The sequence below is a fragment of the Phytophthora ramorum genome (assembly GCF_020800215.1).
Source record: "Phytophthora ramorum isolate Pr-102 chromosome Unknown Phyram_PR-102_s0018, whole genome shotgun sequence".
Taxonomy (NCBI): Eukaryota; Oomycota; class Peronosporomycetes; order Peronosporales; family Peronosporaceae; genus Phytophthora; species Phytophthora ramorum.
In genome coordinates this window covers 862,081-877,266 of record NW_027150664.1, presented here as the reverse complement: position 1 = coordinate 877,266, position 15,186 = coordinate 862,081, and the positions used below count along the sequence as shown (strand labels likewise).

Here is a 15,186-nt window from a genome sequence, read left to right as displayed (position 1 = left end):
ACGCGGCGAATGAATGGGGCACTCGGGCGAGGGAGTGACGTTGTCACAAAAGTCATGGTACGGTGAGCAGCAAGACTGCCTAAAATATTGACCCCCGCAACCACAGTCGCCCACATTATGATAATCATGATGGTACTGGTAAGCTTATCGGACAATCGGCGGCGTCACCTGGCCGTACTGCAATACCCAGCTAGTGCATGCAGCTTTGGATTGATCAAGACGATCCATATCCTACTTTGTGTTCATATTTTAATCTTCACGCAAAACAGCACACTCTTACGTATTCTCTTCCACAGGAAAGCACGGGAACTTGCGCAGGTTGGGCATTTCATCCATGGGTGTGAAGGCGTCGAGAAACTCGTTATTTGGCGACAACCAATCGTCCAGCAGCATGCCCTCGGTGAACGCGCCCTCCGTGTCAGCTGGGTTGTATTGGTACTCACTCTCGGGATTGAGAGACCACATGAACCCCCCCGCGTACTCCTTGTCCATCAGCACTTGAATCGTCAGGTCCGTCGTGCGCTTCGTTGTCTTTTTCGGGTGAGCGTCTTTCGTGTACAACCCAGCAAACTCCCCCAGCAACAGAGCGTAGCCCTTGTCGTCTGCCAAATAGCCAAACATATCGTTCATGGTGCCTTCGACGCGTGCGAGGAGGTCCTCATCCGACAGCTCGACGTACGTCGAGAAGTCCGATGTCGTGCCATCTCCGTAGAAATATCGCTGCGGGGCCACAGCCGTCGTGTAGTAGTGCGGCGCCCACACGATCTTGTTGTCAATGGTAAACTTGGGCTGGGTCTCGCCTGCCTTCTGCAAGCCACCGCCCCACCAGTCGTAGTAGTCCAGCTCCTCGCCGCCGATGGTAACAGAATGCGTGGCCACGACGCCCTCGACGAAGCCCAGCCACTGCGGACAATTGCCGTGCATGACTTTGGCGATTTTCTCGCAACCCACAACGAAATCGTCGTCGTCCCCAGTCCCCCAGGTCGCTGTCTCTGGCTCGTTCTTGAGATCAAGCCCCATGACGTTCCAGTAGTCTTTGCCGCAGAGGTTGGAGGAAACGATGTCAACCGCGCTGAGGAAGTCGTCTTGCGTCACGCCCAGGTCCTCATCGAACCACGTAGCGCCCGACTTTTTGTTGGTGAGCCTGTGCATACTAATGAGCACGCCGATGTTGCGGTAGGCGAGAGACTTGACCAGCGTCTGCAGGGTCGAAATGAAGTCCGTCCCATTGATCGCGCGGTTGCTGGAGAGATTGATAACGCCCTTCTGAGGCGGATTGTTGGCCAGCACGTTCTCGACAGAAACCGGCAAGCGAACTGCATTGAAGTTGTGTCTTGCCAAGAACGCCGCGACCTCGTACTGTTAGAAGGCACAAGTTAGAGCCGAGCTCGTTCACCGTTCGCTAAGGAGCTACTCACCGCGGTGGTCCCGTTCTCGGCGTTCTCCCAGAGCCCAAATGGCACTGCGAGCGACGTCTCCATGCCGAACCAGTTGACGCCTTTGATCTGAATCGGAACCTCCGTCCCGTTCGCCGCGACCGCCACAATCTGGCCGTTCTTGCTCTGATAGTCGGGCATCTCGCAGACTGCAGCAATCCCTTGGGCGTTAGAACTTGCGCCACACACAACAGTCAAAGACTCACGTACTGACGGTGGTGGCGTACGACTTGGGGTTGCCCACTTGGCCATCATCCGAGATGATAATGTTGTCGTCGGTCTTGCCGTCTTTGATGGAGCGTTTGCCCGCCACGTTCTGCTCGTACTCCATCGCCCGCGCCACGCGCACTTGGTACGTGTTCATTGCTCCTTTCGTGATGAGGAACGTGGACCCCACGACGATCAGAGCCAGCAGCAGCAAGCCCGGCCATATCTAGGAACGCCGATCCACACAACACTCGTCAGCACGCAGCAGCTTTAGCTGCCGACCCACCTAACTAACGCACCCTGTACTGCCCCTTGTAGTCCGATTCGTCTTCCGACTCGCCCGACTTCTTGGCCACCAGCCTCATGTTCTGGGACGGATCGGCCGTGTACTTGTGCGTGAATCGGTCCTTGTCCGAGTAAAACGCCGTGGCCGGCATCGTGTGGCGCCCAGGCACTGGGACCGTCTCCTGCCGGAACACCTCGGTGCCAATCTGCCAAGGCGTCAACGGGGTCGATATCCTCTCGCCAGGCCGCTCCACCACGAGACTGGCGCTGAAGTCCCTCATATTCGCAAATGGAAGTGGTAGCTGTCTGTCCGATGGCACGTCGGTGGTCGAGTGATTGGCAACTGCGCAAGTGGCGCGTTGCGTTGCTCTTTACACCACATCGTCCGACGTATCTTATCGCTCGTCCGTCACGCGCATGTGCCGCGCAGCTACCAGCTGCAAATATTTGACAGCAGCGTGGAAAGGTGTTCTACCTGTAGAGACCAAATGCGTGTAGAGGACGCGTGAAAGCTGATGCGATGGGGAGGGGGTCCAGTTCCAGTTGAGAACTGCTGGTGCTGGTCGACGGCGCGAAAGCACTCGCCCGCCACTGACACTTTCAACTGTAGCGTTCATTTCGTGTGCATTTGTACATGTGCAAAGTGCTGGGACTACCTATCCTCGACCTCTATGGGGAAGCACGGGAACCGCTTGAGGTCCTTGACGTTGTCCATGGCAGCCATGCCCTCCATGAACACCTTGTTGGGCGTGAGCCAGTCGTCCTCCAGGAGACCTTCCGTGAAGTGGCCCGCCGTGTCGGCCGGGTTGTACTGGTACGCGCTCTCCGGGTTGAGCGACCACATGTAGCCGCCCGCGTAGTCCTTCTCGATCATGATCTCGATGTTGTAATCCGACGTGCGTTTGGTGGTGAGCAGCGGGTGGGCGTCCTTGGAGTACAAGCCGGCGAACTCCCCGAGCACCATGGCGTACGACGTCTTCTTCATGAGGTAACCGAACATGAGGTCCATTGTGCTGTCGACGTTCGCTTTCAAGTCTTGGTCGCTGAGCTCCTCGTAGCCTTGCAAGATACCAGACTCCTGCCACTCCCCCGCTGCATAGAGATACCATTGAGGACTCACGCCCGTGTTGTAGTAATGCGGTGCCCACACGAGTTTGTTCTCCACATTGTACGTGACGAGGTTGTCCCCTGCTTCCTCTAGCCCCCCGCCCCACCAGTCGTAAAAGTTGTCCGTCCTGCCGTCCGTGGCCGTGACCTCGTGCACGCCGTTGACGCCTTCCACAAACGCCAACCAGTTGGGCAGCCCTCCAGCATGCGGTTGCCGATGAGCGTCGAACCCTTTTGCCAGTCCGGGGCCTTGCCGCCCCACGAGCACTCGTGCGGCTCGTTCTTCAAGTCCAAGCCGAGGATGTTCCAGTATTTCGACGTGCACAGGTTCTTGGTCAATGTGTCCACTGCAGTCAAGAAATCCTCCTCCGACACGCCGAGATCCTCGCTGTACCACGCACCGCCCGATTTCTTCGGGTCCAGAGTGTGGAGACTGATGAGGACCGTGATGTGGCGATACCCCAGCGCCTCCACGATCGTCTAGATCGTCGTCATGTACGACGTGATGTTAATGGCGCGGTTCGTGTTCATATTGATGAGGGACTTCTCCGGAGCGACGTCCTTGAGGATGTTCTTGATGCACACGGGCAAGCGCACGCTGTTGAAGTTGTTGCGGGCCAGGAAGGCCGCGATCTCGTACACGGACGTACCATTGTCCATGTTCTCCCATAGTCCGAAGGGGATCGCTAGTCCGGTCTCCATGCCGAACCAGTTGACGCCCTTGATACCCACGGGGACTTCCGTGCCGTTCTTGGACACGGCGAAGATCTGGCCGTTCTTGCTCTGGTAGTCGGGCAGTTCGCAGCCCATGTCCGGGTACTTCTTGGGGTTTCCCACCTGTCCGTCGTCCGAGGTGATGACCTGGTCGTCGTCCTTGCCGTCTTGGATCTTGCGGTCTCCCTCCATGTGCTGCTCGAACCTCACGGCGTTGAGTTGCATCTGGTCGCTCGTGCTGGTGGCTTGCTTGGTGATCATTGCCACTGCGCCACCCACAATGAACAGAATGAGGAGAACTCCAGGCCACGTCTGTACCAAGCCACAATCGTCAGTTCACTGCCGTCTCGACATCGTTTCAAAGCACAACGTACCCGGATCCGACCCTTGTAGTCTTTCGTCCGCTCCGGTGGTAGGTTGTGGTCAAGCTCGGCCACCTTGAGCTTCATCTCGGTTTGACGGGGGGCCCCCTACGCTGTAGAAGGAGCTACTTCGAGAGTCCGTCAGGAGCGCACCCTGCGCGGCATTGAGGTGCGAGCTGAAGTTGCCATTGAAATACTCGCTGGTCTGGTTGCTCACGGTGCTCGCCGAGCGCTCCTCGATGGACTTTTGACCCAGAATGGGTCGGGTGACCTCGGACATGGTTGGATCCGGTCGTTGGCGTCCCGAGGAATGTTGAGAAGTGCTCCAAGGAGAGCGCGTCTTATCCTCCACGGGGCCACTTTGCTGTCCGCAGGCGCCTTCAGAAGCTCCAGTGCCGGAGGACAGGTCACGATGAAACCACCTCTTTAGCCATGTGCATGTGAGCTCGGACCGGCGCAACTTTGAAGCCCATGCGCAAGTCGCAAGCCAGAGGATTCCTGCCACCGGCGTGACCCCTTGCGGCGGAGCGGTGGGTGCGCGGATGTTAAGAGAAACAAGTCGAAATGGAATCGTGAATTAATGTACTGGACAACAGGCACTCTATCTCCTCACTTGCCTACCAACCACCTCCTGCTCACGCCCCAGCGTCGACCAAACGCGGTGCAGAAGCTCCACGAAGAATGCTCTCGCACACGTACCTCGCTACGTTGCAGGCGGTGGCAGCAGTTCATAACGCGCCTAGCCGGAAGAAGAGCTCGCGACTTCCTGGGCGAAGCACGGAAACCGTTGAAGATTCTCCATCACGTCCAAGGCGCCGATACCTGTCACGAACTCCTTGTTCGGGGTGAGCCAGTCGTCCTCCAGCAGCCCCTCCGTGAACGTGCCGTACGTGTCGGCCGGGTTGTACTGGTACGCGCTCTCCGGGTTGAGCGACCACATGTAGGCACCTGCGTATCCCGCCTTGAGCATGACCTCGATCGTGTAGTCCGTCGTGCGCTTGGTGGTTTTCAGCGGGTGGGCGTCTTTCGAGTACAGGCCGGCGAACTCGCCCATGACCATTGCCGTGTTGGGGGTCTTCTCGATCAGGTAGCCGAACATCTTGTCCATGGTCTGCTCGACATTGGTCCGCAACGTGTCGTCGTCCAGCTCCACGTAGCCGTCCAGCCCACCCTCGGCGTTCTGCGTACCAGACGCGTACAGATACCAGGCCGGGCTCACACCCGTGTTGTAGTAATGCGGCGACCACACCAGTTTGTTCTCGGTGTCGAAGGTAATCGGATAATCGGCGGCGTTCTCCATGCCCCCACCCCACCAGTCGTAGTAGGTGTTCGTTTCTCCGTTGAGGGATATGGTGCCCGAGCCAGCGATGCCTTCGACGAAAGCCAGCCAGTTGGGGCAGCCTTCCAGCATGCGGTTGCCGATCAACGTCGCTCCTTTCTGCCAGTCCGGAGCATCACCTCCCCACGTACACTCGTGCGGCTCATTCTTTAGATCAAGGCCGATGACGTTCCAGTACTTGGGGCCGCAGAGGTTTTGTGTTATAGTGTCGACGGCGCTGAGGAACTCGTCCTCGGTCACGTCGAGTTCATCACTGTACCAGGCGCCGCCCGATTTCTTGGGGTCCAGCGTGTGGAGACTGATGAGGACGGACACGTGACGGAAGCCCAGCGCCTCCACGATCGACTGGATGGTCGTGATGTACGACGTGATGTTCATGGCTCGGTTCGTGTTCATGTTGATGAGGGACTTCTCCGGAGCGACGTCCTTGAGGATGTTCTTGATACACACGGGCAAGCGCACGCTGTTGAAGTTGTTGCGAGCCAGGAAGGCCGCGATCTCGTACACGGACGTACCATTGTCCATGTTCTCCCATAGTCCGAAGGGGATCGCTAGTCCGGTCTCCATGCCGAACCAGTTGACGCCCTTGATACCCACGGGGACTTCCGTGCCGTTCTTGGCGACCGCAACGATCTTGCCGTTCTTGCTCTGGTAGTCGGGCAGTTCGCAGCCCATGTCCGGGTACGACTTGGGGTTGCCCACCTGTCCGTCGTCCGAGATGATGACCTGGTCGTCGTCCTTGCCGTCTTTGATCTTGCGCTTGTCGTTGAGCCGCTGCTCGTAGTTTTCCCGGTTCACTTTGATGGCGTCGCTGGTCTCTTTGGCCTGCAGGACGATGACGGCCAGAGCGCCGCTGATCATGAGCAGCAGCAGGAGCAGCCCCGGCCACGTGCGGATGCGGCCCTTGTAGTCCTTGGAGCGCTCGGCGGGCAGGCCCAGGTCCGGTTCCATAGCCAGGAGCTTCATCTCCGTCTGGCGCTGACCGCCGCTGGTGGCGCTCAGACGCGGACCCTGCGACGAGTCGAGGTGCATACTGAAGTTGCCGCTGGAGAAGTCGCTCGTGCGGCTGCTGCCTATGTCCCCCGACGCGGGGCGCGAGACCTCGGCCATGGTGCTCTCGAGACGGCCGAATGCGAAGTGAGAGAAGCAGAGAGCACTGTACCATCAGGCTGCGTGATATCCTAGAGGGTCCATAGAAAATGGGCGACTTCTGGACAGAGAACCTAGTGGTTTCACGTCGTTGGGCTGTTCGAAGGCTGAAAATTCAGGTTTGTGAGATGTCAGTCTCGGGAATCCACCTCAGGGATTAACTACTACTGTGGTTAATCCCTGAGCTAATAACTACCGCGAGCAACCAGGTCGTGGTTGCATTACCTTGTTTGTCGGATCGAGTGGCACTACTACGGGTGTGCATGCTGCTGGGCTCGTATCAAGTCCGGCACAACCAAGGTGCTGTGCTGCGTGAGGCTCGGTCGGGATCCGTTCGTGCGAAACGTTGGTTATGTCAAAGCATCTGCATTGTTGCCTTTATCGAAACTACTACGCTCTCATAACCGCCCTCATCTACGAGGAGCCCGAGGACGAGGCCTTCTGTGGGAAGCACGGGAACCGCTTGAGGTTCTTGATCTTCTCCATGGCCGCCATGCCCTCCATGAACACCTTGTTGGGCGTGATCCAGTCGTCCTCCAGCAGCCCCTCCGTGAACGTGCCGTACACGGTGGCCGGGTTGTACTGGTACGCGCTCTCCGGGTTGAGCGACCACATGTAGCCGCCCGCGTAGCCCGCCTTGACCATCACCTCGATCGTGTAGTCCGTCGTGCGCTTGGTGGTCTTCATCGGGTGCACATCCTTGGAGTACAGGCCGGCGAACTCGCCCATGACCATCGCGTAATCGGACGACCCAGCGAGGTAACCGAACATCTTGTCCATGGTCTTCTCCACGTTGTAGCGCAAGTCGTCGTCGCCCAACTCAACGAAGCTCTCATACGCCCCCGACGCAGTCACGGCGCCCGTCGACTCGTACAGGTACCAGGCGGGGTAGACGCCCGTGTTGTAGTAGTGCGGAGCCCACACGACCTTGTGCTCCGTGGTGAGCTCGACGGGATTTTCCCCAGCGTTCGTGAGACCTCCACCCCACCAGTCGAAGTAGGTGTTTGTCCTACTACCGAGCGTAATTGTCCCGGAGCTAGCGATGCCTTCCACAAAGGCCATCCAGTTGGGGCAGCCCTCCAGCATGCGGTTGCCGATGAGCGTCGAACCCTTTTGCCAGTCCGGGGCCTTGCCGCCCCACGAGCACTCGTGCGGCTCGTTCTTCAGGTCCAAGCCGAGGATGTTCCAGTATTTCGACGTGCACAGGTTCTTGGTCAACATGTCGACGGCCTCGAGGAACTGGTCCTCCGTCACGCCGAGTTCGTCACTGTACCACGCACCGCCCGATTGCTTGATGTCCAGAGTGTGGAGACTGATCATGACCGTGATGTGGCGATACCCCAGCGCCTCCACGATCGTCTAGATCGTCGTCATGTACGACGTGATGTTAATGGCGCGGTTCGTGTTCATATTGATGAGGGACTTCTCCGGAGCGACGTCCTTGAGGATGTTCTTGATGCACACGGGCAAGCGCACGCTGTTGAAGTTGTTGCGGGCCAGGAAGGCCGCGATCTCGTACACGGACGTACCATTATCCATGTTCTCCCATAGTCCGAAGGGGATCGCTAGTCCGGTCTCCATGCCGAACCAGTTGACGCCCTTGATACCCACGGGGACTTCCGTGCCGTTCTTGGACACGGCGAAGATCTGACCTTTTTTGCTTTGGTAGTCTGGCAGTTCACAGCCCATGTCCGGGTACTTCTTGGGGTTTCCCACCTGTCCGTCGTCTGAGACGATGACGCTGTCGTCGGTGAGTCCGTCGTTGATCTTACGTCGCTCTTCCGTCTTGTTCTCGTATCGAGCTTGTCTAACGGCAGCAGCGTCGCTAGCACTTAAGGCACAAGTTGTGATGATTGCCGCAGCCCCGCCCAGGATGACACACAGCAGCATGAGGCCTCGCCACGTCTGTTGACAACACGCACAAGTGTCAGCGCTCGGATGCTACGAACTCAGGCACCAAGCGGTCAAGACGTACCCGAATCCGACCCTTGTAGTCTTGCACTCGCTCTGGCACCGCACCATCGCTCAGGTCCATGGCCATGAGCTTCATCTCTGTCTGTCGTGAGCTCATCATGGTCTCTCGACCGGAGTCGGAGCCATCTCCTGCTGCATAGGCACTCGCTCGGCCGCTTGTGTACTCGGTGTTCCGGTAAGAGGAAGGTCTGTCGGCGTCATCTCCTGTTTCAGAGGGGACGTCGCTGGACTTTGGCGGCATCGGCCGCACGATTCTCACCTCCATGCTCAAGGGCTTCGAAGCGGTTAACACTGCGAGAGATACTGCCGCAGCCTCGACAAATTGGAGAATGCCTGCTAGAATGCTACAGCGAGCGAGAAGGCCGGCAATCGCATCTCCGACGTAACAGACAACATGGTCTCACAACGCACTAAACGGGTGCTGCTAATTCAGGATCGAGTTGAAAGCGAGGGGGTAACGGATGCGCGCGTGCGGCCTCGGCTCGAATCCTGAGCCTGAATAGCGCCATTGCCCCCCCCAAGTTGACACGGACAGCAACACCATCTCATCCAGTCGACGTGTGAGCTCAAAAATGATACATTTCTCGGAACTACAGCTACCATATCCCAAGAGCAAAAGTAAAATAGAGAAACGGCCCTACGAAGACCCCGCGGCACTCGTCATCTCCACCTCAAAGCACGGGAACATTTTGAGGTTCTTGATCTCGTCCAGAGCAGCAATTCCGTCTACGAAGACCTTGTTCGGAGTGATCCAGTCGTCCTCCAGCAACCCCTCCGTGAACGTGCCGTACGTGTCGGCCGGGTTGTACTGGTACGCACTCTCCGGGTTAAGCGACCACATGTAGCCTCCGGCGTACCCTGACCGCAGCATGACCTCGATCGTAAAGTCCGTCGTGCGCTTGGTAGTGAGCAATGGGTGGGCGTCCTTGCCGTACAGACCGGCGAACTCGCCCATGACCATGGCCGTGTTGGTGTCAACTCCGAGCAAGTAGCCAAACATCTTGTCCATGGTCTTCTCGACGTTGTTCCGCAACGTGTCATCGTCCAGCTCCACGTAGTCTTCCAGCGCGCCCTCGGCGTTTTGAGTGCCGGACGCGTACAGGTACCAGGCGGGACTCACGCCCGTGTTGTAGTAGTGCGGAGCCCAGACTAGCTTGTTCTCAACATCAAACGTGACAGGGTCGCCTCCAGCGTCAGCGAGACCACCGCCCCACCAATCGAAGTAGGTGTTTTCCTCGCCGTTGAGTGTGATCGTGCCCTTGGAAGCGATGCCTTCAACAAACGCCAACCAGTTGGGGCAGCCCTCCAGCATGCGGTTGCCGATCAACGTCGCTCCCTTCTGCCAATCTGGGTCATCACCGCCCCACGAGCACTCGTGCGGCTCGTTCTTCAAGTCCAAGCCGAGAATGTTCCAGTATTTCGACGTGCACAGGTTCTTGGTCAAAGTGTCCACTGCAGTCAAGAAATCCTCCTCCGACACGCCGAGATCCTCGCTGTACCACGCACCGCCCGATTTCTTCGGGTCCAGAGTGTGGAGACTGATGAGGACCGTGATGTGGCGATACCCCAGCGCCTCCACGATCGTCTGGATCGTCGTCATGTACGACGTGATGTTGATGGCTCGGTTCGTGTTCAAGTTGATGAGCGATTTGTCCGGCGCCGTGTCCTTCAGAATGTTCTTGATGCACACGGGCAAGCGGACGCTGTTGAACTTGTTGCGGGCCAGGAAGGCCGCGATCTCGTACACGGACGTACCATTGTCCATGTTCTCCCACAGCCCAAAGGGGATTGCAAGCCCAGTCTCCATACCGAACCAGTTGAGCCCCTTGATACCCACAGGTACCTCTGTGCCGTTCTTGGCGACTGCAACGATTTGCCCGTTCTTGCTCTGGTAGTCGGGCAGTTCGCAGCCCATGTCCGGGTACTTCTTGGGGTTGCCCACCTGTCCGTCGTCTGAGACGATGACGCTGTCGTCGGTGAGTCCGTCTTTGATCTTGCGCTTGGCCTGCGACGCGTTCTCGAAGCGCTGCGCGTTGATGTTCATCTGGTCCTGCACGTCGATGGCGTTGATGGTGATGAGCGCCACGGCGCCGGCCACGATGAGCAGAAGCAGCAGAAGCCCTGGCCACGTGCGGATGCGACCCTTGTAGTCCTTGGTGCGCTCTGGGGGCATCCCCAGGTCTGGTTCTACGGCCAGGAGCTTCATCTCCGTCTGGCGCTGGCCGCCGGGGCCGTACGTGGAGCTGTCGCGCTGGCCGCCGGACTCGGTGAGGCGCATGGACGAGTCCATCGCCTCGCGCGTGAACTCGCTGTTGCGGTACGTGGAGCCAGACACGGGGGCTCCGCTCATGGAGCCGACCATGGGGCGGGAGATCTCGGCCGCCTCCGCCATTGGTGCGGGTGTAGCGTGGGCTGTGGCTGATTAGAGAGTGTGGAGGCCAGAGAGGCAGCTCCAGGTCGAGGCAATTTGGCATAGGAGCTCGTCGTCACGTCGTCACATTGCTGTTCGAAGCAGGTGTGATTAAAATAGTATGGAGGTTTGTATGGACCGCGGGTAAGGGCAAAAGTTGGATGTCAAGCTTATGCAGGGCGAGGACGACGCTGAAGGCAATTGTCCGGGAAAAGCATACTGCGAGGCTCGGAGATGAAGGTTCTCACTACTCCTCGGTGTCCACCTCACCCACACTCAGGAAATCAACGGGGTCAAACGAGCTATGCCTGCAGCTGCGGTTGCCACGGTACCACAGTGCATCAGAAGTGAAATTCAGCGTCGCAACTGAGTTATTACCCTGGATTAATGAGATGCCAGCTGCAACAATCCAGTTTTTTTGCTTGCTTCTGTCGTGTGCGAGTCGCAATGCAATCCCAAAATGGCTTGCGTGTCAAACTTGACAACTACAAGTGCAGTGTCGTAGCGAGCCTATCAGAACGGAAGCCCCGCCAAACTCGGATATATCAGTTGCCTACTGATAGTAGGTACATGTACCCATTTTGACATGCTGAAGCCTTCGGTGTTCGAGCTTGTTAAGGGTGTTGGCTGGGAGTAGAGCAGACAGAAGATTGAGTAGCAGACGAAGTGAGTGATATTAGAGTGACAGGAGTTAGGAAGCGGTCCAAAGGACAGCGTAGGGATGACTGGTCTACAAGCCAGGTATGCGAACACTCTGGTGTCCGCTATGGTATAGTGGATACCATACGTATCGGTTTAAAGGGGTCTTATCACTACTTACTATCAAGTCCAAGAGTAGCCGTGATACTGTGTACCACTATGTAGAGAGGTATTCCGTAGCAGCCTCCCTGCCTTTTTACATAATATTCAGATTCTCTGATGTATTGAATATAAAAGGTACTAAATGCAAAATCAGAGTGACTCCCTATCATTTCCGTGGTGTTGCAATAGGCGACGGTGAATTCGTGTCGTTCTACCTTTTCCTGCATGAAGCAATATCTAATGTGAATGTGTTTAGACTTCCCATGTAGTTCGGGGTTATAGCAGATTTTAATGCAGGTTTGGTTGTCTTTGTGAATAAGGTTGGACTGTGTTGTAACAAACCCAAGCTCATTCAGGAGGAGCTTCGGGAAGATCATCTCTTGCATGCAGTGACACAGGGCGATATACTCAGCCTCAGTCGTAGAGAGAATGACCGTGTGATGTTTGCGTTAGAGCCACGATATTGGACTGTTAGCAAACATAGTAACGTATCTGCCTACTGAGCGTCGTGTGTTAGGGCAGTTAGCATAGTCCGAGTCGCTATAGGCTATCAGATTGTCCGCTAGGTTCTCGGGAGTGATATTCAGCGACCCTCCCAACACCAGGCCGTAGTTTTTGGTGCCTACCAGGTACTTGAGCCCACGGATAACGGCGTTCCAGTGCTCCATTCCAGGAGTCGCTAGAAATTGGCTAACCTCACGCATGTAGAAGGCCATGTCGGATCGGGTACCTACCATGAGATACATAACACTACCGACGGCTTCACGATACAGAATGTCTTGCATTGCACTTTTCTTTGCTTCACTGGTAGGTTGGCTGCTTACGGAGAGTTTTGCGTTCCAATCTGCTGGAGTTGCACTAGGATAAGGAATAAAGGCATTGAAGTGGTTTAGGACCTTTGAAGCGTACTTGTGCTGGTGAATAAAGATTGTTCGGTTCTTACGGTCACGTTGGATGGACCACCCGAGTCAGTACTTCACCTTCCCTAAATCGGTCATGGAGAACCGCAGTGTCATGGCGGATTTCAGCTCAGGGCTGGAGTGGATGCAATTATAAAAAAAATCGTCCACGTACACTGCAATAAAGCACGAAATGCCAATGATAGTGCGTTTGAATACACAGCTGTTCTTGATAAGTTTGTGCAAACCAAGCCTTTTTAGGAAAACAGACAACGTTCGGTACCAGACACGGAGTGCTTGTTTCAACCCGTAGAGATTCTTAAGCAGTTTGCATACGAGGTGCTCCTTGCCCGGGATTTTAAAACCTCCCGGTTGAGCCATATAAATTTCCTCCTCAATATAACCATTGAGGAATGCAGTTTGCACATCCATTTGGTGAATCTCGAGATCGAGCAAGGCTGCAATAGTGAGGAGAAGCCTGAATACTTCCGTCCTGCTAAAAGGGTAAAAGATCTCGTTGTAGTCAATGCTGTTCTGACTCGGCGCTCGGCTAGCCCCAGCCACCTCCTCTATTGCGCACTAGGGAGGAAATTTCAAACTGACATGTATTTGAGCTCCGTTAGAATTTGCCTGCACTGCGTGCCCTCCTTCTAACGCTAGCCATGGTGCGCCGCTACTACAAACTTCCCCAGTGCCGCACTGGCAGACTGCCAGTGGCAGTGCGACGCCTCGGTGGGTACAAACTAGAAATGATATTCCAGCCCGGCTGAGATCTCACAACCCAGAACCCAGAGTCACCTTCAGCCTTCTGCCACTCGCTGTCTGCTGGCTGCCGCCCATTGGCGGACGGAGGCGGGTCGACACCGTTGCTGCATGGCTGCAGATCATTACCCTCTCTTCTTGGAGGCTCCTTTGCCTTTCTTCGTGGGTTTGCGCGGACGTTCGTCGACAAGTGACGACCACATAGCATGAGCTGCTGAGTCATCAGGCTGCGAGTTGACGAACTGTTCCACCAGTCGGGGAACGTCTTCGAACATGATTGCCGCTGGTTCCCACGATGCTTCGAGCGGATCAAGCCCGACCCACTCGACTTCGATCTCCCACACGTGAGACTCAGCACCGAGACGGCATTTGAGGAATTTGGCAACAAGATGACCACCGTCCGCATGCATAGCATGAGCTATCAAATCCTCCGTGACGTCGCGACGACTGTCTGCATACAGCTGTAAACGTGATGCATGGTGCGTGGAGACTTGGAACGGCGGGCTCAAATCCTGCACCTCGAAAATGTAGTCTGTGAGAGCGCGGACGATGCGCCGCGGACCTCGCCAGTGCACGGCCAACTTGTTCACGCGGCCAATCACCTGAGCCACAAGAACGAAATCTCCAATTTCAAAGTTTGCCATGTGCACGCCCGATTGTGCAGCTCGTCGTGCCCTTGCCTGCTCTCGCTTCGTCTCTGCAACACTGGTCACTGCTCGATGCATGTTGTCTAGCGCGACACGAATGTCCGCTAGATGCTGGCGTTGCTTCTCGTACACGGCCTCCACGTCAAAGAGGACTTGTGTCTGCGGGTGCAGGATGGCATGAATGGGAGGCGAAGCGGGTAGCGCAGTAAACGCTGTAACTGGAGCCACTCCACCAAGCCGGTCGGCTGGAATTTGGTTGAGGGCAGACTGCACCAATGGGAGAATGGTAGGCCATTCAGCCGCATGCAGTTTCAGCTCGCTCAGCATCGCCCGCATGCACCGTAGTAGCAGTCTGTTCACCACCTCCACTGTCCCGTTAGACCACGGACAGTATGCTGTTGTAAAATGATGCGATCCACCATAGAACTTCCGCACCTGCTCGAGAATGGTGTTCTTGAAATGAGTCCCACGATCCGATATCCACTGCGTAACAGGTCCAAAGCGCTTGAACCAATCCAGTAATGCCGAGCATGCTGCCTCAGCCGTGGCACTTTCGCAGGTAACTAATTCACAGTACCCACTCATGTCGTCCTTCAGCACCAGCACGTATGGTTCACCAGTCGAACTTGCCGGAAGTGACAGAAAATCAAAGTGCAGAACCTCATTGGGAGCGGAAGCGTGGAGAGCTTGGCCAAAAGGTCGAGGAACAACGCGCTCACCCACGACCATGCAGTGGAGACAACTACGCACAAACGCCTTCACATCGGCTTTTAGAGTAGGCCAGTCGAACTTTTCAGCCAGCATCTGCTGGGTCACTCCCTCGCCACGATGCCCACTAAGGCCGGCATGTGCCAGCACACACAGTCGTTGTTGGAGATCGACACACTGTTCGGGGATCCAAATACGGCCCGACTCCGTCACGAATAAACCCATCTCGTCGTTCCAGCGACACAGAGGTAGGGCATCGGAAGGATCTCGAGCTGCAAGCTGCTGACGTTGTTCAGTCACGATGTCGAGCTCACTAGGCCAAGCGAAATCCGGCTCTGTCAGCGGCGAAACTCGGTTCACCACCAGCAAAGTACTCATTCGAGCGG

The 15,186-nt window shown here is 56.4% G+C and overlaps 5 protein-coding genes across 5 annotated transcripts; all 5 read right to left on the bottom strand.

Annotated features, from left to right (window-relative positions):
- Nucleotides 1-1,638: 1,638 nt before the first annotated feature.
- KRP23_13640 (uncharacterized protein) lies at nucleotides 1,639-2,209 on the bottom strand (the record flags this gene model as incomplete). The annotated part of the gene is made up of 2 exons (XM_067884377.1): nucleotides 1,639-1,869; nucleotides 1,943-2,209. The coding sequence occupies 2 exons, from the start codon at nucleotides 2,207-2,209 to the stop codon at nucleotides 1,639-1,641; spliced, it is 498 nt and encodes a 165-aa protein (XP_067738400.1).
- A 1,306-nt stretch (nucleotides 2,210-3,515) lies between these two features.
- KRP23_13639 (uncharacterized protein) lies at nucleotides 3,516-4,198 on the bottom strand (the record flags this gene model as incomplete). The annotated part of the gene is made up of 2 exons (XM_067884376.1): nucleotides 3,516-4,061; nucleotides 4,124-4,198. 2 exons carry the CDS (start codon nucleotides 4,196-4,198, stop codon nucleotides 3,516-3,518), a joined length of 621 nt encoding a protein of 206 aa, XP_067738399.1.
- Nucleotides 4,199-4,850: 652 nt separating this feature from the next.
- On the bottom strand, nucleotides 4,851-6,560 carry KRP23_13638 (uncharacterized protein; the record flags this gene model as incomplete). The annotated part of the gene is made up of 2 exons (XM_067884375.1): nucleotides 4,851-5,222; nucleotides 6,177-6,560. The coding sequence occupies 2 exons, from the start codon at nucleotides 6,558-6,560 to the stop codon at nucleotides 4,851-4,853; spliced, it is 756 nt and encodes a 251-aa protein (XP_067738398.1).
- Nucleotides 6,561-7,013: 453 nt separating this feature from the next.
- On the bottom strand, nucleotides 7,014-8,838 carry KRP23_13637 (uncharacterized protein; the record flags this gene model as incomplete). The annotated part of the gene is made up of 3 exons (XM_067884374.1): nucleotides 7,014-7,382; nucleotides 8,334-8,504; nucleotides 8,575-8,838. 3 exons carry the CDS (start codon nucleotides 8,836-8,838, stop codon nucleotides 7,014-7,016), a joined length of 804 nt encoding a protein of 267 aa, XP_067738397.1.
- Nucleotides 8,839-9,210: 372 nt separating this feature from the next.
- On the bottom strand, nucleotides 9,211-10,965 carry KRP23_13636 (uncharacterized protein; the record flags this gene model as incomplete). Its single annotated transcript, XM_067884372.1, has 2 exons — nucleotides 9,211-9,431; nucleotides 10,383-10,965. 2 exons carry the CDS (start codon nucleotides 10,963-10,965, stop codon nucleotides 9,211-9,213), a joined length of 804 nt encoding a protein of 267 aa, XP_067738396.1.
- Between the last annotated feature and the right edge of the window lie 4,221 nt (nucleotides 10,966-15,186).